Source organism: Patiria miniata, unplaced genomic scaffold, assembly GCF_015706575.1.
Source record: "Patiria miniata isolate m_02_andy unplaced genomic scaffold, ASM1570657v1 HiC_scaffold_19, whole genome shotgun sequence".
NCBI lineage: Eukaryota > Metazoa > Echinodermata > Asteroidea > Valvatida > Asterinidae > Patiria > Patiria miniata.
The window spans coordinates 2,537,278-2,560,560 of record NW_024037057.1 but is presented as its reverse complement, the minus strand read 5'-3'; the positions used below and the strand labels follow the sequence as shown (position 1 = coordinate 2,560,560).

General features: G+C 40.6%; 3 protein-coding genes across 3 annotated transcripts; all 3 read right to left on the bottom strand.

Moving 5' to 3' along the window:
- Nucleotides 1-2,884: 2,884 nt before the first annotated feature.
- LOC119726105 (E3 ubiquitin-protein ligase TRIM56-like) lies at nucleotides 2,885-4,792 on the bottom strand. Its single transcript, XM_038197717.1, has one exon. The coding sequence runs from the start codon at nucleotides 4,790-4,792 to the stop codon at nucleotides 2,885-2,887; it is 1,908 nt and encodes a 635-aa protein (XP_038053645.1).
- Nucleotides 4,793-12,828: 8,036 nt separating this feature from the next.
- Nucleotides 12,829-14,958, bottom strand: LOC119725320 (E3 ubiquitin-protein ligase TRIM56-like). The gene is made up of 2 exons (XM_038196701.1): nucleotides 13,185-14,958; nucleotides 12,829-12,968 (listed from the first exon to the last, which is right to left on the bottom strand). The coding sequence occupies exons 1-2, from the start codon at nucleotides 14,956-14,958 to the stop codon at nucleotides 12,829-12,831; spliced, it is 1,914 nt and encodes a 637-aa protein (XP_038052629.1).
- Nucleotides 14,959-21,378: 6,420 nt separating this feature from the next.
- LOC119725319 (tripartite motif-containing protein 45-like) lies at nucleotides 21,379-23,283 on the bottom strand. The gene has a single exon (XM_038196700.1). The coding sequence runs from the start codon at nucleotides 23,281-23,283 to the stop codon at nucleotides 21,379-21,381; it is 1,905 nt and encodes a 634-aa protein (XP_038052628.1).

Genomic DNA, 23,283 nt, shown 5'->3' with positions numbered 1-23,283 from the left:
TTATGTCACGGTCAAAAACGCTATAAAAACCGGTGAGAATTGAAGACTGTGTGTGTGTGCGGACGTAGACATCCGTATGATGAGTGGAATGGATCCGTAGTTATATTTTGTGTAGTTTACTACTCCAATCGTGCATTTTCTGGAAAACAATGACTGCATGGGAAAACCAGATGCTATTTTCGTGGCACAAAGCAAATCGATATAGGTCCAAGGTCAAATCGATCATGCAGTGTGTACTCCTGTCTAGTAATGCCGTTTCCTACCTCTCAATGTCTGGTTTAACACGACTATATAACAATGATGCCAATGTAAATTTACGGAGACGAGTTGGTCAAATAATTGGCACAAGTATTAGATTCATTTCACAGGTTTCCTATACCCTAGCCTCATCTTTATGAATATGTCTTCCTAGATATGAAAAAAAATGCAACAGTTGCAAAATAATGTTTTTTTTTCTGGTAAAGTTAAGTATCGATAGATTGTATTTCACGCTGCGTGGGGACGAAGTTTCCTGATCACTACCATAATTGTAACAATTGTTTGACATACAAACAACTTGAATGCTTAATTGTTGATATCATTATTATAGTTTAGCTTTTTGGTAATAGCTGGCATCCACGCTAGATCAATTCTTCAACCATAACAAACGAGATATGGGTGGATGCCCTCGTTAATTTGACCCTCAATATACATAATTTGCATAAATCGTTAATACCTGCCATATGATATTTTCCACAATATTTGGGTGTACTTGGTGAATAACAATAATTATAATTTATTAATTTATTTAGCGCAAATTCTATAAAAATATTTTCAAATGCGTTTTCCATAAAAATTCTTAAAATACACTAACAAGTGCCAAAATCACTATATGGAAAATCATGAATAAGAAATTATATAATTAAGACAATGCAAAGACCAATGAAATGTTAATCATTAAAAAATCAAATCAGAAAAAAGATACACCAACTTCAATTTACACGGATAAAAAGCTACACACAAGAATAAAGAAAGATTAAAACATTAAAGCAAACATTAATTATGAGGACATAGTAACGATCCAAAATGGCTACTATCATACCCCATTGTTGCGCGCATTTACCTTGTCTCCAGATATCTTCAAGTAGTCTTGCCAAAACCTCAGTATTGATGAGCTTCCAATTCACGAAGTTGCTTACTGGCACAGTTACCCTATTGGGTACAATAGTAGCCATTTTGGATCGTTACTATGTCCTCATAATTCAGTCACTTATATGCTTCAGACAAATGTTATTTAAGTAAAAGTGTGTACGTAGAAAAAAACAAAATAAACTTAAAAATAGAAATTAATAAAGAATATACCCGAGTATGGGATTAAATATATTACACGGTAGGGATTAACAACTTATCAAAATTTTGGCAATTTGGGTAAAAATAAGGGTGGCATCCACCTACATTTTCTTCTCCACCCTTTGACTGATTGATCTGACATGGTTGCCTGCTGTTACCAAAAAAAACAACAAAAAAACCAAAAAAAAAACCAGTCCAAAGTGTAAAATTCCACTTTGGTTAGTCCATTAATATTGAATTTACATCACCGCCACGTAAATTCCATCATGAATATCTGGGATTGTAATATATTGTGGTGAAACAGGGGTAGACTTGCGTAGGAGTCTATGTCATGAATTATTCATATACTAGCGGAATGCTGCGCCTCGCGCGGGCACCAGCTAGCTGGGTTGGGTCGTAAAGTCCCCGCCTCCTTTAAATAATAATAACAATAATAATAATAATAAAAAGAGGTATAAGAAAAATCTGGGGCAAATCGACCAGGGGCGACTTCGAACAATCATCTGACCAGACACTAAGACAGACATTTTGTTCATCGTGTTGTTCCAAGAAATCCCCATAAATATCCGAATTATTCATTATTCCCGATAAATTTCCCCAAGTATCCGAATTTTTTATTTTCCTCTCAAGCACATCAGCTACAGAGATCCTACCTTTGCTTAACTGAACACCGGAATGAGCGAAAACCTGATGGAATCTGACAGGAATGATCCATGCGCCCTCAATTGACGTGTGTTTACTTTGACCTCAATTTGCATGTTAACCCCAAATGGGCGTGGAAATCCTTGGTGAAACATTTTGGCAATTTTGTCATCATCAACGTTATCTTTTGCGTAATAGCATTACGTTTTGGAATGTTTTCCTAGAGATAATGTTGTTACAAGCAAAAGCAAAAGAAAACAAATAATTATCAGACGACAGACAGACGACAGTCAGAGTAGGATCTTTTAATAGAAGTCTAGGACATTAATATTGTAACAGAAAGAGTTGAGACTTGTATCCAGTTTATTTCCTACGTCTTTCGTATAAAGTTGCAATAATGTTAATTCACCGTGTGTTTGGGAGCATCTAGAAATCCAAAACCTTTTTCGGGCCCTTAAGCGGGACCCGAACCCCACGCGGTAATTTTTTGTAACCAAGTTTTGGGTGACCACATTTTTTTTGGCCCCCCAAATAGTGTGTTCTGGATCCGCCCTTGACGCCTGAGTGAGGTTATTGACGCCGGTTTGGTATCATACGATGGAACATATTACAAGTGAGACATATGTCTCGAAAGTTATCCCCATTCCATAGACACAGTCCTCCTTTGCCTTGATTCATCAAGCAAAACCATAAAATGCATAGGAAAAAACAAACTGAAGTCTTTCCATTAGGACGTTTGGATATTACTGACTGTACTTCTTCAACAGATATTACGAAACCCGCGACCAAGCGCAACGATAAACGCGTTGTACGTCTCATTGTCAGATAGTTTCTCTTACGCAAATGTCAGCAGTATCGACACACTCAGCTTATTAGAATTAGTTTCACATCTGGTTGTGAAATCACAAAACGACTACATCCGCTGGAAGATCTTGACTGACACCTCGTCAGCCACCACGAGGTCTCCGCTTGGCGTGAATGTCAGGCCGCAGGGAGAGTGAAGTCCGCGAGCCACCCGCCCGATGAAAACACCTTCAGGTGTATAATGGTGCACTTCACCGCCTTCAAATTCTTCGGAATCAACGGAGACATAGATATCACCTGCATCATCGCAGCACACGCCAGAGGGTCTGCCATGTTGCTTGACACATGAAGTACTAACACTGAACACCCCTTCTCCTGTATAGGTTATGCAAATCAATCTCTCATTTGAGTAGTTTGTGAAGATCAAGCGTTCTTTAATGCCAACGGCCAAACCGTAACCAACCATTTCATGTGGAATGGTTTTCATCAGGGATCCATCCAGCATGTGGAGAGATATGAGCTTTCTGCCGCTGTCTGCCACTGCTATCCGATTCTTCTCGTCCACAGCGATACCTGTGAGACAACTCTCTGAGTCCTGTCCTGTGTCATTATGTGATGGTGTGAACTGGCGAATGAATTCTAGACTTGAGTCAAACACCTTGACATGCATCTTATCGGTGACAAGTAATACATCATCACCAGAAACAACAACTCCGCAGGGGTCATTCAGGATATCCCAACCAACAGGTGTTTTACCTCCAGCCGAATTTACAATTTTTAACTGTTGTTTGCCTGTGTCTGTTATGGCCAAATCATCATTGCTTAGACAAGCAACGCCTTCAGCGCTTTTATATTGGCCGTCACCAGAGTCCTCATCCAACACTTCCTTCAACTGCCATTTTTCTTCCAGAAGCACTTCGCCAAGGCTTGTATTTGCAACGACATCTTGACATTTGATCCCAATGAATGACAGCTCATGCTGCGCCTGTTCCAATTTAAGTTCCTCCTTGAACTCCAAGTTATGCATCACTTTCGGTTTGAGATCCAAAAGCTCAAAGTCGTCAGCTTGTTGCATCAAATCGTTGACTGTCGCTACGATTTGCTCGGCCCGCTCCACCTTGTCACGGTTGTTTTTCTGGACTTCCTCAAACTTCCTATCTCGTTCTTTTCCAATGTGTTTTACTTCGTCTCTGAGCAGGCGAGACTTATTTCTGATCTTTGCAATCTCTTCTCTCTCTTTGGCGGTGATGTCTTTACAAGCCCGGGCGACCATGATTCTCAGCCTGTTCCTTGCATGTTGCAAGGAATCATCGGCGACTTTGAATTCCTCTCTGCTCTGTTCAAACTTTCGCAGACTCTCACTGACATCCTGACGGTACGATCTTATGGCATCTGGGACTTCTCTGTATTCATGCTCCGCTGTCCGATGATCTAACGCAGCACATTTCGCACAGGCCAAGGTCTCGCATGTCTCGCAGTAAAAACAGAGTTCCTGATTAGTGTGTTTGTGACATTGCAGCCAATCTTTCTTCCGAAGATCCGCCAGAGGTACCTGTGATCTACTTTGATCGAAGTTTACGATCCGATGTTTCTTAGTAGATTTCAGTTTCCGATGGACATCCAAACATTTCTGACAGATGTTCCCATCACAGTCTAAGCACCTTGAGACGGCTTCCAAGCCCTCGTCGCATTCCTCACATGAACGAGTATCCGCTGGTGCGTCGCCCAGCAACCGCTCCTGCTTGTTGAATTCATCGACAAGGGAACTCAGGAAAAAGCAGTTGGGAAGACCCTGCAATCCGGTGTCTGGTACCGCAGTTACCCGCCTGCAGAATGGGCACGTAATCTCGCCCGCCTTGGGTTGCTGTCTGCTGATGAGCTCGTCTAGACAGTTCAGGCAGCAGCTGTGCAGACAGTCCAGCAGCTTGGGATCGGTGAAACGACAGCAACAAATCGGGCATTCGAGGTGTCCCCGACTGATTGTACCCAGCACGGATTTGGCTGCAGCTTCCGCCATCTATGACAAAAACAGTGAAAAGACATACCCAGCACCATAGTGTGATAACGTATCGTAACAATTCCGATGCATATTGGTTGCAACAAAAAAACGATAGAAAATCTGAGAAACTAGCAATTTGTCACAAACCTTGTACTAAGTTGCGCTGCCGTGATTTTGTGGCAAATAAAGTAATATACGCCGTTGCAATTGTGCACGTCTGTTTTTGTGTGTTTCTCAACGGGGTGTTTGGGGCTACTGAAGTCCAGGGGTGGGATGCAATAAGGTTCTTCATTAGGCCCGCGTATTCGAAACGAATACAATGTTTGCATATCTAGTTTCAATGTTACTTACTGACAAATAACGTCCGTCATTATACGCATTTATAGAAACCGATTGTTTCAGCATACACCGATATCAATCTTTCCCATTTACTCTTTGCAATCAAACTATTATGTTTGCGCAGTGATATGTGCGAGAATGAAAAAAAAACTTGTAAAGTTCATCCTTCAGTATCTACTACAGACAACCCAGTTGATCGCCAATGCACACAAGCAAATAAGTCTGTATTGTAGTTAACCTAGGTTCATTCAATCTCTGCCCCTATGTTTGAGCTAGTTGTATTAGGCCAAAAAATATATATCTCCGGGTTCTGGGTGGAGCTTGCCCAAAAAGTGGTGCGGCGACGCGGCTTTTTTTTTTTTACCTGATTTTTTTTTGCCTCAAATGTCGGCTGATGACTGCAAATGGTGCCCGACTAGACTTAGTGCAAATACATGGGAGTCCAGAGAAGCCACATAAAGCTTAATATTCTCGATCATAACCCCATCTAAAAACACGTTAAAATTGTGCAGCAGCAGGAATCCAGTCAAACCAGTGAATTTGGCGGTTTTGGACATCATTTTTTTTTTCATTTTGCCGACGCGCATGGCTACGGCGACGCGCGCGCATACCAGAAACCGGAGACTTTTTGTTTTGGCCTTAGCCAGTACAGCTGTTGAATTCACCAGGCATGTAAGCAATCGCATTTACATTATGAACGTGTAGGGTTGAAATTTATACCCACATATTGTACTTGTCTATATACTATGACACTTACCTTGTATATGAACTTTCAATTTCTTGCAAAGGGTAACAATTGAAGAAGAGAACTATCGCTGTGAGGGAATGCAGACATCTGAATAATGAGTGGAATGGATTCTTACTCACTGTGTATTACTACTCCAATTTCGCAATGTCGGGAAAAACCAACACCTATTTGTGTAGCACAATGCATGTCGAGAGGTTCAAAGTCCTATAGATCATGCGGTGTGTTTGTGTGTAGCAGTTTTGTTACCTTTGGTACGGTACCCCTCAACGCCTGACACGAAACGACCAGCAATGTCACTCAATCCGACAATAAAAAGAAGCTTTTGTATTGTATTCATATGTGTTACTATTGTTTAAATCTTGGAGTATTGGACTTGTTGGTTTCTTTAAACTAGCCTCGGCTTTAAAAAAATATCTTCCAGAATATAAATGAATGCAATTATTGTAAGATTCAATTTTGGTGTTAAAGTTCAAAATCTGTTGGGTGTATCACGCCGTCTGGTGACAAAGTCTTCAGATCACTGCGATATTGCCACAGTTCTTTACCAACCAAACCACTTGCCTTCAACGGTTGTTGACACAATTGATAATGTAAATTAGGCCCCTATAATGATTGCATTGGCACTTGGCATTATACCCAACCACACATTGAACGCAAAGATGAACAATAATAAACTCTCCGTCTTGGCTCTTTTACTTCACAGAGCACCGCCTGGCTTGTTAGTTGGAAATAACGCTGCTGTTTTTATTCTACCCACATTGATATGGTGCCCTCTTGCGATTTTGACAGTTACGGACAATAATCTCAAAACCTACACAGGCACTCTCGGTAAAGTTGTTGTGGTAGCACCATGTGGCAAAATCTATTTTGTGAGTTTGTGTGGTTCTGAAAATGAACGGGGGAACCACACATACTCACACAAATTTTTACCACACGTTGCTACCGCAACAACTTGGCTTATTGTAGCGGTGAAGCCACATATCTAGGGTCGCCTCGTCGGCGGGCCTCCCCGGTTTATTAAAACACGGATGACAACACACTTCAGAATCTCTTCTTTCTTTATTTTGCACTGCAGGGCCCTCACAAAAATGTGTTTAAGGCTCAGTGACGATGCAGTAAAATTAAGAATCCTGAAATTACAATTAGTAAACAACTTAACGAGCTTGGGCATATTACACAATTTTGTATTAATTAAAGTTTCCATTTTAATAATTAGATTTCTAAAATAATGTAGTACAGATACGTACCCAAGTATCAGGTTCAAAAAAGGATATGTCTTGATTGGATTACAGCACAGCTCAGTTCAAAACCAGTGATCTAGGCTCATCAAAATGCTTGAAAACGTGCAATGATGTAGCCCGACAAGGCCGTAGGAAGCGGTACGGCAGGTACGGCTATGGCCGTACCAATAATAACAGGCATATCTTTTTTTTAATGTATACAAGGCCTTGCATGGCCCCAAGGGTGGATTTGGTGTTTTTTTTGGTTTCTAGATGCTCTGTGGTGCGATCTGAGGCAATTTCTGACCACTTTAACCATTTTTTTTTTAAAGGAAAAGGTGGTGTATGCAGTACCTGCCTCTATTGCGACGACACTGAACAAAAAAAAGGGTTCCATTTTTTTGGGGGGGGGGGGGATGTCCCCCGTTGCCCTCCCCCAAAATTTTTCTTGTGTTGTTTTTGTGTTTTGTTTTGTGTTTGTGTTTGTGTTTAAAGGGAAAGGGGGCGTAATCATACATGTCGCCACTAGGCCTACATGTTAAGTTAAACGGAATGGCGATTGGCAGCCACCATGAATTTTAGTTGTCCTCAGACTAGTACTTGTGTTTTCTTAAAAAGAAGTGGTTTTCTAAATGAGAAAATAGCAAGGAAGAACCGGTTTTGTGCAAGCAAAATTCAGGGAATAATCCGTTGAAGTTAATATCTTGTTGGAAAATTCCAAAATTATCCAAAGAAAGTAATTACCGCTGTGAGTCAGAGTTTATGAAGGGACGGAAAGTGGGATTTGCTATCAACAAGACCGTTCGTCATTCTTTACCTGATGGGATGTGAATCAATTGGAGGATGAGAGACTCTGCGAGCTGATGTATTTTTTTTTAGAAAAAAAAAACTTAACAAATACGCTCGGCAGTTCAATCATGTACGTACACTGGTATCCATACCGGTGAATTAAATTTCTAAAAAATACATCAGCCCGCAGAGCCTCTCGTCCTCCAATTTGATTCACATCCCATAAAAGGTAAATAATGAGGAACGGCCCTGTTGATGCTGATAGCAAATCCCACTTTCCGTCCCTTCATAAACTCTGATTCACGGCGGCAACTTTCTTGAAATGATTTTGGAATTTTCCAACAAGATATTAGTATCAACGGATTATTCCCTGAATTTTGCTTGCACAATACCGGTTCTTCCTTGCTATTTTCTCAGCTAGAAAACCACTTCTTTTTAAGAAAACACTAGTACAAGTCTGAGGAAAACTAAAATTCATGGTTAAATTTCATTTAACTTAACGTGTAGTGCATGGCGACATGTATGATTGCGCCCTTTCCCTGTAAACACAATCATGGATCAAGCTAAAGAGCACAAATCTAGAAAGAGAGTCAAGCTACAGTTTTGATGTGATGCTTGTGATGTTATTTATCATCTTTGATGACCCACCAACTAAAACACGAATACATTTTATTCAAAAAGTCAGGGGAAAGTGGCCAGGAAATGCCTTAGATTGCACTACAGAGCATCTAGATCCAAAAAAAGTTTTGCGATGAGCAAATGTCCAAAACTTTTCACTACGATAGGCTAAATTTTGACGAATTAATTTTGACGATTTATGTAAAGTTCATCAAGTGACATATACTGGTTAAACTTGCAGATGTGCAGTGCTCCAAAATGTGTCTTGTACAAATTACGAAGAATAAAATTCCCTGTATACATGCATAGTGTTGGGGGGGGGTGGCTTTTGGTTACATTTGGGAGGGATTGGGTCAAATCCTGTATCTGCCTCAGCAGGCCTGCCAACTCTAACACATTGAGCGTAAGACTCACACATTTCAGGTTATTCTCATGCTTTAACGCCGACATGGGATTTCTCACGCAAAAAAATATATATAAAAAGATAATTGACTCCAAACTTTAAAATGATGTTTAAATGATGATAGCTCAAAAAAAGGTTAAAGTGGTCAGAAATTGCCTCAGATCGCACCACAGAGCGTCTGGAATAAAAAAAAAAAAAAGAACCCCACGCCGTTAGGGCTTCGCGCTACGCGCTCGCATCAACTGAGCTCCCTGCCCTGAGATGAGCCTGACCAATAAATGTTAGCTTCCTACGGGCTTGTAGCCCGACAATGAGAAAAGGCCTACATTACGGTCTGCTGTTAGTTGAACTCGCCAACGTGGTACCTGGTTTCTTTTCCGTGCGCGTCCCGAATGTATACATTTTGTGGCAAATGTATACATTTCGTGGGGCTGAAGAAGTATGGAGCGCATAGAATAACCAAATTAGTATGGAGCGCCTCAATGATTTTCGCTAATTCCCCACATTATTATTACCCTTTACCATGCAAACCTTCAAATCTCATCTGCTCTCGGTTTGATACAGTTTCATATATTGCATTACCATTGGAGTGTACTATAAAATGATGGCACTGGTTACTTTCAAGTGTACTAGTGGAGCTAAATGCTATTCAACCCTTCTTATGCCCATTTCAAGGCTAAAAAGTATGCCTTTGCGAAACTGAATGTATGGGATACTACCAGAAATTGTCAATTTTGTCCAAATGCATAACTACATTTAACAATGATAACAGGCATTTTAGCTCAGCTTGTAAAATGCGACTTGTCTTCGTGAAATGTTCGACAATGATTCGATTTGGTTATATTGAAACTTGAGTATATTCGTTTAAGCATTAAAAGCTGTTGCGAATTGTCGTTTATTTGTCGATTTATTTATTTCTTGATTATATTTTTTTAACCAGGGTATGCCAAATTTCGTTGTCGTTGATTGTTTTTTGTTTGCAAACACAAACCGCAGTGGGAGGAAATGTCATCGCTGGAATAGTCTGTGGAAAGCTTAATTGGGCCCATCGAAAAAATGTTGGTGAATTGTCCTTACTTTCATCGTGGCTGAAGTTGTTAAAAATGTTGGGGTATTTAAATTATTACTACAATGACAACCAATATGAAAAGTCATTATTTTTTTTCTCGCAGGGTGCGTGCTCAGCCGGGGCGTGGTTGGTTAACCCTGCAATGAAGACATGAAGAGTGACAAAGAGTTTCTTTTCGCTGGACTTTTGCTCGAGTGGTTGTGTAGTTATCAGGCGCGGATCCAGGGGGTTTTGGGAGTCAAACATCCCAGCTCTGTCAAGTTTTTTTGGCATAGAGATTCGTTGAAAATATGTCGGTTATTTTGTAAATTTTACACTATGTGGGTTACAATTTTTTTCAATTCTTTTTCAATCAACCTAAATTAACGAGCGTTTTGAGCGTGTACGCATCATGCGTTTATAACACGGCTCCATGCGTGAACTTCATCACGACAACAGACGGAAATTCAGTACCTTATGCAATAATCTACCATTCATTTTAATAACGTAAACAACTGAACAAATACTTGCAATTTACATGAATTTACAGCATCATGAGATAGTATTTATTAAAGTAAAAGAGATGGATGCAGTCTGAAAAAAAAGCATGATCACAACTGTCATGGAGGCATCCATGTTTTCTTCACGTTCTGCTGCAATCGGCATGTAAAACGGGCCCAAAACGCTATTTTGAAGGCTCAATTCGACAGATGAAATGGTCCTGTTGAAACTGTTGGCTTTCAGGTTTGGATCATCAGATTCAGCTCTCAGTTTTTACTAAGTCCCAGCTCTCAGGTTCTGCTCAGCTGAGACTCAGTCGGCTCTCCGTTCCCGACTCACATCACAGCCGTCAGGTGACGAGCTGCATGAAGTGCAGACCCTGGTCAGAGTGCACCTGATCTGGACCATCTTCAGAGAGACTAACCTGTTGAGGGAGAGTTCTTCCCCAGTCGACGGGTACGGAGATAGTCTACGGTTGATTCCGTTCTCCAAGGAGCAGTACACCTGGACTGGAACTAGAGCACGCGTGCAAATATCCTTTGAAACTGTCTGTTCCTTGTTAGTGGAACACAGAACGAGGACAGAGACAGAAAATCCAGGAATTCTGGATCCTGGTTCGCATTATGTACATGTACATGTTTTATTAAAGTTGAGCGCACATTTTTTTCTTGTTGTTCTTAAATACCTTAAATCTGTATTCATACGGTCTAAGTAGTTTAATCCGATTAATCAAAAGTAATTTGTTGTTCAGAAATCCGTGTTGAATTAAAGTGTTAAATCAAAACGAAACAGATAGAAGTCTTTGTGACACTGGTAGTTTGTTTATGTGGGTTACACTTATCTTATGCATGGGAACATTAAAGTCTACAGAATATATTCAACATATTCAAAATTCCTACTTATAACTCTATTGAAATCGTTCTGAGCCTGTGATAACGGCACACTTAACTAAGACAAGATTTTTTGTAAATTTTAATGACTACAAGCGTGTTTTGTTCAAAAAATAAAATTAAGCAAGAGTAAGGTAAATTATTGATATCTTACAACATTATGATTCAGTCTACACATTTTCATTTCTTACATGAAACGAAGAATCGCATTTTAGATGACAACATGTTTACAACATTTTCAAAGTCTATACACTCTGAAGATATTCGTTAAATTTGATTAGAAATCAGTCGACTTTGCAAAGTGTTCGGGTGAGTGCAAGCAAGACTGTTTTCTTGTTAAATCAAAATTGGTGTTTTATTATTTTTTGTCTGTATCTTAAAGAGCCTACCAATGCCAATATACTAAAAAATTGAATTGATATCACATGACGTCAACTGGCAATGTACATGCATAATTTCACTATTGAGACATTTCTATTTAATTAGATGAAGCTCTTTAAAGTATTTACATTGCAAGGGAAATAGAACAGAGATCGCAAAAAACAAAAAAGCATGAACACAAAAGTCAGAAGATTTGGTCAGTTCTTTCAAACAAATGTTGCAATAAAAAAGACAACAAACCTTAGCCACATTCTACCCTTGCTCCCCTAAGAAAACCCAATACTACCAAAAGGTTCACGTTTACTTTTCAGTAGAGATGCGAAATCTAAACCCAGAGATAAAGCCTGAAAGTTCACCCCGGTTCTTGTGATTCCTATGGGCGCAAAATATCTAACACAGAAATTAATACTTTTCAATAACACACGGAAGACGGATAGTGCCACTAAATGAGTGTAAATATATTTTTTGGTGCGTGTGAAAATATTTTGTTTGTACAGCGGCCGCCACTTATTTTGTGGCGGCCACCAGATAATAAGTGGCGGCCGCCACATAAGTCGTCATAATAAGTTGCGGCCGCTGTACAAAAAACATATATTCACACTTTTTTAAGTGGCGGCCGCCAGATAATAAGTGCCGCCACATAAAAAAGCGTAAAAATATTTTTTTTTGTACAGCGGCCACCACTTATTATCTGGCGGCCGCCACATAATAAGTTGCGGCCGCCATATAAGTCGTCATAATAAGCGGCGGCCGCTGTACAAAACAAATATATATTCACACTTTTTTATGTGGCGGCCGCCACTTATTATGTGGCGGCCGCCAGATAATAAGTATATAAAAAATATATTCACACTCATATACTGGCACTATCCGTCTTCCGTAGAAGTGTTATTAAAATAGTATTAATTGCTGTGTTGGATATTTTGCACCCACAGGAATCACACGAACCGTTCAATAGTATTAATAAGTGTGGACTCAGGGGTGGATCCAGAATTGTTCGCGGGGAGGGGGGGAGGGGTTCATCGGCAAACAAAATCTGAAATAAGGGCACGTTTTTTTCTTCTCCTGATACATCACCTCCGTAAAATCGAAACGCAAGGGGGGGGTGCTATATGGCTCACACCCGCTGGAAGATCTTGACGGAGTCCCCATCAGCCACCACGAGGTCTCCGCTTTGAGTGAATGTCAAGCCGCAGGGAAAGCGAAGTTCGCGAGCCACACGCCCGATGAAGACTCCCGCAGGTGAATAATGGTGCACTTCGCAGCTATCAAACACTTCACCGCCTTCCCAACCGTCATCGCCTTCACTGCCGTCATCCCCTTCACTGCCGTCATCCCCTTCACTAACGTCATCACCTTCACTGCCGTCACTGTCTTCACTACCGTCATCGCCTTCACTGCCGTCTTCACCTTCACTGCCGTCACTGCCTTCACTACCGTCATCGCCTTCACCACCGTCATCGCCTTCACCGCTTTCACTGCTTTCAGCTTCTCTGATACCGACGGCAACATATATTTCACCGGCATTATCGCAGCACACGCCTAAGGGCCGTACAGTTTCCCCGTCCAGTGAAGTATTGACATTGAACACCTCATCTCCCGTATAGGTAATGCAAATCAACTTGCACTCCTGGTAATTTGTGTAAATCAAGCGTTTCCTAATCCCAATGGTCAACTCTGTATCGATCATGTCATTTGAAATGGTTGTAATCAAGGACCCATCGAGATGGTGTAGAGATATGAGCTTTCTGCCGCTGTCCGCTACTGCTATCCGATTCTTCTTGTCCACGGCGATACCAGTAAGATCACTCTTTGAATCAACGTCTGCATCATCATGTGATGGTGCGAACTGGCGAATGAATTTTAGCCTGGAGTTAAACACCTTTACATATTTTCCATCAGTGACCAGAAGTAGCTCACCAGAGGTGGCAGCTACTCCGCAGGGGTCAGACAACTTCTTTCGATTAACACTTGATTTATACATCCCAGTGGATGTAAACAACATCAACTGCTTATTAGTAGTGTCCGTTACGGCAAAGTTACCATTGCTTAGACACGCGACGCCTGAAGCACACTCAAATTGTTCATCTCCCGGCCCGATCTCAATAATCTCTTTTTTTAACTGCCACTTTTCCTCCGGAAGTACTTCACCGAGGTCTGTATCTAATACGACATCTTGCCATTTGACCCCGATGAATGAGAGCTCATACTGTGCCTCTCTCAATTTGAGTTTCTTCTGGAACTGTAAGTTGTGCATCACCTTCGGTTTGAGGTCCAAAAGCTCGAAGTCGTCAGCTTGCTGCATCAAGTCGTTGACTGTCGCTACGATTTGCTCGGCCCGCTTCATCTTGTCACGGTTGTTTTTCTGGACTTCCGCGAACTTCCTATCTCGTTCCTCTCCAGTTTGTGTTACTTTGTCTCTGAGATGACGGGATTTGTATCTGATCTTTGCAATTTCTGCTTCTTCTTTTGTTTTAATGTCTTTACAAGCCCGGGCGACCATGATTCTCAACCTGTCCTTGGCATGCGTCAGTAAATCGTCGGTGACTTTAAATTCCTCTCTACTCTTGTTGAACTTCTGCAGAATGTCGCTGACATCTTGACGGTACGATCGAATGGTATCGGCGACTTCTTTATATTTATGCTCCGCTGTTCGATGATCCAATGCAACACATTTTGCACACGCCAAGGTCTTGCATGTTTCGCAGTAAAAACAGATTTCATGATTTGTGTGCCTTGTGCATTGTGGAGTAGCTTTCTTCTGAGGATCGATAGTGGTTACATCAAATCTGTTTTGTTCTTTACCAATAATCCGATGGTGTCTCATGGATTTCATGCGCTCGTGGGCTTCAAGGCATTTTGTGCAGATAAATTTGCAGCAGTCTAAGCACCTTGAGACGGCTTCTAAGCCCTCGTCACATTCCTCACATGTACGAGTATCCGCTGGCGCGTCTCCTAGCAACCGCTCCTGCTTGTTGAATTCATCGACGAGGGAACTCAGGAAAAAGCAGTTGGGTAGACCCTGCAATCCGGTGTCTGGTACAGCAGTTGTTTGCCTGCAAACCGGGCAAGTAATCTCGTCTGCATTGGGTTGCTGTCTGCTGTTGAGCTCGTCCAGGCAGTTCAGACAGAAGCTGTGCAGACAGTCCAGTATCTTGGGATCGGTGAAACGACAGCAGCAAATCGGGCATTCGAGGTGTCCCCGACTGATCGTACCCAGCACGGATTTGGCTTCAGCTTCTGCCATCTTTTCTCACCAAATCTGTACAAAAGCATTTTCATTATATTCAGCATCATTTTGAGTCAGAAAGAGATATTTTGGTGAGCATCCCAATGAACGTTTTTAGATTAATTTCATTTTGAGCTTACCCCGGCCTTACGCACAAGTTGGCCATTTTTGTCGTGCTCCCCGAATGGATTTCATAAATTGTGAATTGTTGCATGGGATGGCGCCAGACTTTTTATTCACAATAGCCTCAATTTCATTTGTTTTTTAGTACTTTAAATCACAATGAATAAATTATTCACCAGAGCAGACTGGTATTAATTTGTAACGCCATTGCTTCATTTCTCTGCGCAAGTTCCAAAAATGAAGATTTCACCTCACTCTCAATCCAGTATGGCCGACACGTGAATAAGGCATAAATCCGGGAAGCGTACATTGTGCCCCCTCAGTTACTCTTTTATTTAAAGCTCTGGGACACATTTACCGAGCAGTATGAAATTGGATGGCATTACCAAACAACTAACGGGGGTCAGTTATACCATTGCACGCTATTGGGACGATTAAACGATTTTTCTATAATAATGATAATAATCCCGGAGTCTGATAAAGCGCACGTATCTACCAAAAATTAGGTACTCAAAGGCGCTAAAATTGCGTCTATTATTAAAGTCAGGTATATGAAGTTGATGAGAAATATGAGACTCCTTATGAAGCACCTTATAAGGATTTACAGTGTTTTCAAGGTTTACAATATTCATATTAATACTTATAAGGTAAGTTGAATTATGTACATAGGTAAACATTTTTACGGAACTTGAAAAGAAAAGTATGGGGAGGTCAGACAAGAAGCTGAAGCTTGTACTTGGTCTGCCCCCTTCACAAAGAATACATGTAGTTATACGATTCATGATTAACAAAAGGAAAAGTCGATAATAAATAAAAACAGTTAATACATTAAATTCATGACGTAATACAGTTCAAAAAAATGTATATGTGTAAGGGAAAAGTCTTAGATTTCCTCCAGGCCCATAAAGTGTCCCTTCGCGATGACTCCGAGTCTCGAATAGTGTGCCCCTCCCCCGAAAAAAGGTAGCTAACAACAAAGTGATAATATGAACAAGCCATGACCTATTGTAGTTTGATCATAAAGTAGGCGCAGGATATCTTGGATGCGTGTTACTGGTCATGCTTCACCGTGTTCCACTGTTTTGAAATGATATGTGAAAACCCTCTAAGACATAAGATAAGTAGCCACAAGACATATTCAACTTCATGAAACATGTGACCTACTGAGGCAAACTGAGGAATGTTATCCCAAACCTTGTTTTGAGTAATGGACGCCTGAATTCGGAAATACTAGAAAAATCATGTCAAAATAGATATTGATTGTTTTGGTTTTTGAGTAGCCAAGGTATCCCAGATTAGCGCCATGTATTTCTGTTGGAAAATAATACCCACCAAAGTGGAAAAACTGAAGAAAGTTTTTCACAGTCGTTTGTGGTGCAATGCGTGTCTTTTTTTAAAGCTGCTTTTCTCGAAATAAGATAAGCGAAATTTGGCAGGACACTGTTGAAGTTCCTACGGCATATCTTTGAAATAAACTATTAAAGATACAGAAATAAATTTGGCATCTTTGGAAAGCCAATGATTAGCGCTTTAACATGATGTACATAACGCGAAAAGTCAAAGGTGGGGGTTATTCCTCATTATGCTATGGCAGGTCACATAATGTGGTTGTTACATCAATGCCAAACGGTTCTCTTCTGCACTAAATGTATATCTCTTGAAATATGAATGAATCAAAAGTTTGCATATAAAATGTTTAATTTGGGCAAATCGATATGCAAACAAATGCTTAAATATTTGGATTGCCCTGCGGTGGCCTGTCGGCATGACGTCACATTATGGGCATAATCTATAGAGCAGAACTGTGTAAGCCTGCAATGAACCCTTCAGACGAAATGATTCAATTCCACTGCCATTTATAGGACTGCACGGTGACCAAATTCCAGAATATCTCTCACCGATAATCTAGAAATGCTGTTCACTGTGACTGAACACCGCTAAATTTATGTACCCGGAAACGCCATTTTACATTCACAGCATCGCCTATACAAAAACAGTACCTTGTTTGCTAACCACAGTTCACATGGATCCTGTAAGTTTTGCTGTATTTTAGTTTCCGTTTTGTGTTATTGCTAAAGAATTTCCATTGGTTCGACCATTCAGCAGGCTGTCGTAAATGGTACTCAAATACAAACAATCCACACTCATTCGGTGTACACTTCGAATAAAGCTCAGACTATATGCACTCATTGCTGGGTATTGCTCACATCCGGGAAAAAAATAATTTCGATGCACAGCCAAAGTTGAAGGTCAAAAGGCTTTCTCGTTTCCGGTGTTCCCTTTCCGGCTGAACTCATGCACTCCCCGTGGATAATGGCTGCATAGACTCTTTGAGATATGGCGGACAGAATGGGAGGGCGCCTTTTGGTGTGAGCAAATAAAAAGAAGAGATTTTAGCCGAAATCAAACAGCGCCCCCTACCTGTCTGCCATATTTCAAAACGGCTAATTGTGTCGACAGTGACGAAGTGTCGTCATAACCATTGAAGTGTCGACTCGACACTTCAATGGTTATGACGTTGCTGAATCTAAACATCACCAATGTCTACGGAAGCCTTAAGCTACAAACATATCCACAAATTGTATAAAAATCTCTTATTGTCATTTTCTATTTAAATTACTATTATTTTGCAATATATTAAATGTAAATCCTCAATATACCTCTTCCCCTCCCGACTTCATGACATGTCTCATAACGTTGATTGATCCACGATCAATACCTAAAAAGCCATCCTCGTTCTTGAGATTAAAATGTTGCACTGAAATACCACCTTTCGTTTCATAATTATTTCGCTATGAAGCTTGTTTGAAAACAAAAACCAATAAAAAGCTCTTTTTTTAAAAAGTTATTACTCGGCACATCTATAGGGTGAGCTTAAAAGGAAACCCAAATGGCCGGAACATTTTTAAAATAAAGTTCTGCATGTAGCACTTTCAAAATCTAGGATATAAAAGCACAATTTAGCTTTCTTTTAGTACAGGAATCGTTCAAATTACTTGTGTTCTTTTCAAGTTACAGAATTATAAACACAAGCACCGTTTGAAAGTTCTGTCCACGGATCATAAAAAATGCAAGTGTTCTGTCAGCAAAACAAAAATAATTCACATACGGATGTATGTGAATTATTTTGGTTTTGCTGACAGAACACTTACCTTTTAATGTCTCGCCTACCCTTTTCGCTTGTTTGCAATCCAGTTCCTTTTCGCTGAAGTAAAGAGATGGTTCATTGAGAATCAAGCTTGATTATTTTGAATATTAAGTTGGAATAATGGCACGATTTGCAAAAGTGTACACAAAAAAAAAAAAATTGAAAAAGGGATCCTTGCGATTGTTTTGGAAATTTGAACCAAAAAAATTACCCATTGTCCATTTACTCATATTCCGAAGCAATTAAAAGCCAAGGTACTCAGAAAACACTGTATAGCTTTTTAGGCCTTGGCTCGATTTTCAAAGCACCACATTAAATTTCAGTAACGCTTTCGGAATAAAAAAAATGCAATGTGGTTGCAAGGTTCCATGAGTCCATATTTGTATTTAATTACTCTAAAAAAACCTCTCAATTACTCTGGAAACACATATTATACTACTTTCTAAATTCCAAAGAGTGAGACTATAGAGACCAAACGATTAGATTGACAATCATCTCATTTTAGATTAAAAGACTATGAAAAAAAGGGAGTAAATCCAGTGGAAACTCGAGTGAAAACTCAATATATTGGATTAAATGAATTCCACTCGTAAGCGTCTGATCCCTACTTTCAATCGATGGGAGTGAATTTTCACTCTTTGGAAATAAGAGAGCAGTATCTTTAAAGATACTTCCACACCTCTTTTGAAAAAATAAGTGTTTAATAATAATAATTTAATTATCCTTATATCAGATCAAACAGTCTACATTTTGCCCGTAGTATGACAACGAGTGACAACATGACTCCTACTAAGGGTGACGAGGCTGTACGAGTGTGTAGCAGTAGCGACTGGACAGGAGATTACTGCGAAAACGTCATTGGTTATTATGTTAAATCTTTCTTTTTATTACAGTATTCAGTATGAGTAATTATCCAGGTTCAAATAACCAGGGGGAAGGCTTCAGCACGATAGATCATGCATCATCCGTTTATAATGCTGCTCTACGTGAGAACATATTCAGCTTTAAAGAAGAAAACAAGACACTATTTTTTTTTCAAAGTGATAATCCAGTATACAAAACTGCTGTACAATTAATTTGAATGTTAATTACGTTAAGACAATTACACAATACTTCCAATCAAAATCAGCGTTCTTCGTTATTATCTTAACTAAAAGAGACAAAATCAGATTTTACTGATTTGTGGAAACATTAAAGTCTGCAGAAAACGATATTTGCAAACGATATTTGTACAGTATTTTTCGATGCAAATTCCAATTGTCTACCAATCACACCTTTAAAATTATACTTTATAGAAAGCTAATACGATAAAACCACACTTAAAAAAACATTTGAACATTTTTTGGTGACAACACCAAGGCTGTTTCAATATACAGTTGAACAGTAAAGTAATTATCTTACAACACTAAGGATTTTATGCATTATCAATACTTAAATGAAACGTAAAATCACATATTAGATGACACTATAGATACATCATTTTCAAAGTCTATACACTCTGAAAACACTCAAGTTAATTTTGATACGAAAACGATCAAATTTGCACTGTATTCAGATGGCTGAAATTTTTGCTGTGTTCTAGTCAAATTTAGCTAGGTGTTCTGACAGTGTGTACTTTAGTACTATCATCGCCGATACCAATGAGCTAAATCTTTGAATTCATATCACATGACGCCATTTGTGACGTCACAATTATTTCACATGTCATTTCATTGAGGTGACAGTTTGATTAAGATGTAAGCTCATCAGTGTATATACATGTAAAGAAAACAATATTTGAAATCGGAAGAAAAAAAATGGACTTCAGAACATTTAGCCAGTTCTTTTGGATAAAATGTCACGACGAAAACCAAGACAACAAAACCCGAGCCACATTCCACTCCCCAGACAAAAAAATATAAACAAAGGCAGATGCCAAAAAATATTGTAATGAATTTAATCACCAAAATGACCGAAACTTCACTGTTACATTTACGCAGGAAAATGGTCCGACTGGTCCAATTGGAGTCCTTGCTCAGAGTCATGTGTTCAGAGAAAGCGGGGCAGGTCGAGGGAGAAGAATCTTACAGTCTGGCTTGCGTTTTAACAGGTAAACAGAGAAATGCTTTCATTAATGAGCGTCATCATGAAATTATCGCCAATTATTCGATTTCTTTATATTGTAATTTGAGTCAATCTGTTTAACCGTTAACAGCTGTTACGGATTGTCGTTGTTTGTTGCAAACCAAACAGCAGGAGGAGGAAAAGTCATCTCCAGAATAGCCCACGGAACGCTTGGGCCCATCGACAAAATGTTGGTCATTCTCCTTACTTTGATCGTGGCTGAACCTTTTAAAATTTCTTTGGGTTAATTTATGAATACTTTGTAAACCAATTCGAAAAAAATCACTATTATGTTTTTCCTCGTGCAGTGCTCAGAGAGTGGGGTGCTCTGTTAGCATGGCTCATAGTGAAACCTGCAATCACCTGGGGTGTTAGTAAACCCTGCAATAAATAGACGGGCATCATCGAGGACAAGAGTAACCAGGAGTGTCTTTTCGCTCAGCTTTTGCCCGGGTAGCAGTGTAGTTATGTTCTATTTGATCTAATTAGTCAGGGTGGGACCCGATTATCTTTAGGATATCAAATTACGATGTATTGTATCTAAGGCCTTTTTGTAGTCGATAAGAGTCAATGGTATATAGATCCTCTTGACCTCAACGCCTAACGTGAATGTTGTTTTCGCAAGCATGCACATAATCAACTAAAGTATAAAAGGAAACAGACAAAAACTCACATCAACAGTTTTTTTTATCAGGGATGTTCAGGATATAATAGTCTGCACCTCTTCAACTGGTATTTACGGAGTCCGCGACCAAACGCAACAGAAATCGAATTGTGCATCTCAAACTCATATTTCTCACGTCAAGAGGAAAAGGGGAAAAAATGAGGCACGGTCAATTGGATGGGAGGTTTGCGGTAACACCATGTAAATGACATTTCTTAGTTTTAGTGAGTTGTGTGGTTCTGAGAAAAACAAATAGTTGGTTTATTCGACGATTCGAACGTTGAGACACAGTCGTTACAAATTGTCCACAATAACGGCACTTGCCTAAATGGGTTAATCAAATGTCAGCTTATCGTGTTTACGTTTGAAATATGGTTGATAAATCAGGAGAGTTTCCCGTTTACACCCGCTTGAAAATCTTGACGGAGAACTTGTCAGCCACCACGAGGTCTCTGCTTGGCGTGAATGTCAGGCCAAGGGGGCAGTAAAGTCCGCGAGCCACCCGCCCAATGAACACTCCGCCAGCTGAATAATGGTGCACTTCACCGTCTTCACCTTCCTTGAGATTAACGGAAACATAGATGTCCCCAGCATCATTGCAGCACACACCACAGGGCCGTACCGGTTCCCCGTCAAGTGAAGTATTGATATTGAACACCTCATCTCCTGTATATGTAGTGCAAAGTAACCTGCTCTCCTCGTAGTTTGTGAAGATAATGCGTTCCCTGATCGCGATTGCCGAATCGTTACCAACCATACCATTTGGAATTGCCGTGATGAAGGACCCATCCTGATGGTGGAGAGATATCAGCTTTCTCCCACCGATTGCCACTGCTATCCGATTGTTCTTGTCCACAGCGATATCGGTAAGACGACTGTCTGTATCAACGTCGTCCTCATTCTGTGAAGGTTCAAACTGTCGAATGAACTGTAGATTGGAATCAAACACCTTAACAAACCCCTCATCAGTGACCAGAAGTAGGTCCTCGGAAGTCGCAGCTACTCCCCATAATTCATTCAACTTCTCCCCACCAGTTGTTTTATACTTCCCAGTGGAAGTAAAATTCATCAACTGCTTCTTATCACTGTCAATTACGGCAATGTCACCATTGCTTAGACATACGACGCCTGTAGCACACTCAAATTCTGCCAGCACCACATCAGAAATCTCTTCCCTCAACTCCCATCTTTCTTCCTGAAGTACTTCACCCAGGTCTGTATCTGTGACGACGTCGGGACAATTCACCCCGATGAATGAGAGCCTATGCTGTGCCTGCTCAAATTCGAGTTCCTTCTGGAACTCTAAATTGTGCATCACCTTTGGTTTGAGGTCCAAAAGCTCGAAGCCGTCAGCTTGCTGCATCAAGTCGTTGACTGTCGCTACGATTTGCTCGGCCCACTCCATTTTGTCACGGTTGCTTTGCTGGGCTCTCTCGAATTGTCTATCTCGTTCTGCTACGATTTGAGATACTTTGTCTCTGAGAAACCGAGATTTGTCTCTGATCTTGGCAATCTCTTCTTCCTCTTTGGTGGTAATGTTTGTGCAAGCCCGAGTAACAATGATGCTCAACCGGTTTCTGGCATTCGTCAGTGAGTCGTCGGCAACTTTGAATTCCTCTTTGCTCTGTTCGAACCTTTGTAGGATCTCACCGACATCCTGACGGTACGATCGTATGGCATCTTCGACTTCTCTGTATTCATGCTCCGTTGCCCGATGATCTAACGCAGCACATTTCCCACACGCCAATGTCTTGCATGTCTCGCAGTAAAAACATAGATTCTGGTTAGTGTGCTGGTTACATTGCGGAGTAGCTTTCTTCCGAGTGTTGATCGGGGTTACATCGAATCTGTTTTGTTCTTGTCCAATGATCCGATGGTGTCTCATGGATTTCATGCGTTCGTGGGATTCGAGGCATTTTGTGCAGATAAATTTGCAGCAGTCCAAGCACCTTGAGACGGCTTCTAAGCCCTCGTCACATTCCTCACATTTACGAGTATCCGCTGGCGCATCTCCTAGCAACCGCTCCTGCTTGTTGAATTCATCGACGAGGGCACTCAGGAAAAAGCAGTTGGGTAGACCCTGCAATCCGGTGTCTGGTACCGCAGTTACCCGCCTGCAAACTGGGCAAGGAATCTCTTCTGCCCTGGGTTGCTGTCTGCTGATGAGCTCTTCCAGACAGTTCAGGCAGAGGCTATGCAGGCAGTCCAGTATCTTGGGATCGGTGAAACGACAGCAACAAATCGGGCATTCGAGGTGTCCCCGACTGATCGTACCCAGCACGGATGTGGCTGCAGCTTCCGCCAT

Bases quoted from the DNA above. Each gene is read 5' to 3' on its own strand.
- LOC119726105 (XM_038197717.1), bottom strand. From the start codon at position 4,792: ATGGCGGAAGCTGCAGCCAAATCCGTGCTGGGTACAATCAGTCGGGGA.
- LOC119725320 (XM_038196701.1), bottom strand. From the start codon at position 14,958: ATGGCAGAAGCTGAAGCCAAATCCGTGCTGGGTACGATCAGTCGGGGA. The intron at 12,969-13,184 runs GCGGTGAAGGCG...ATAGCTGCGAAG, and splicing joins AGAAGCTGAAAGCAGTGAAA to TGCACCATTATTCACCTGCG.
- LOC119725319 (XM_038196700.1), bottom strand. From the start codon at position 23,283: ATGGCGGAAGCTGCAGCCACATCCGTGCTGGGTACGATCAGTCGGGGA.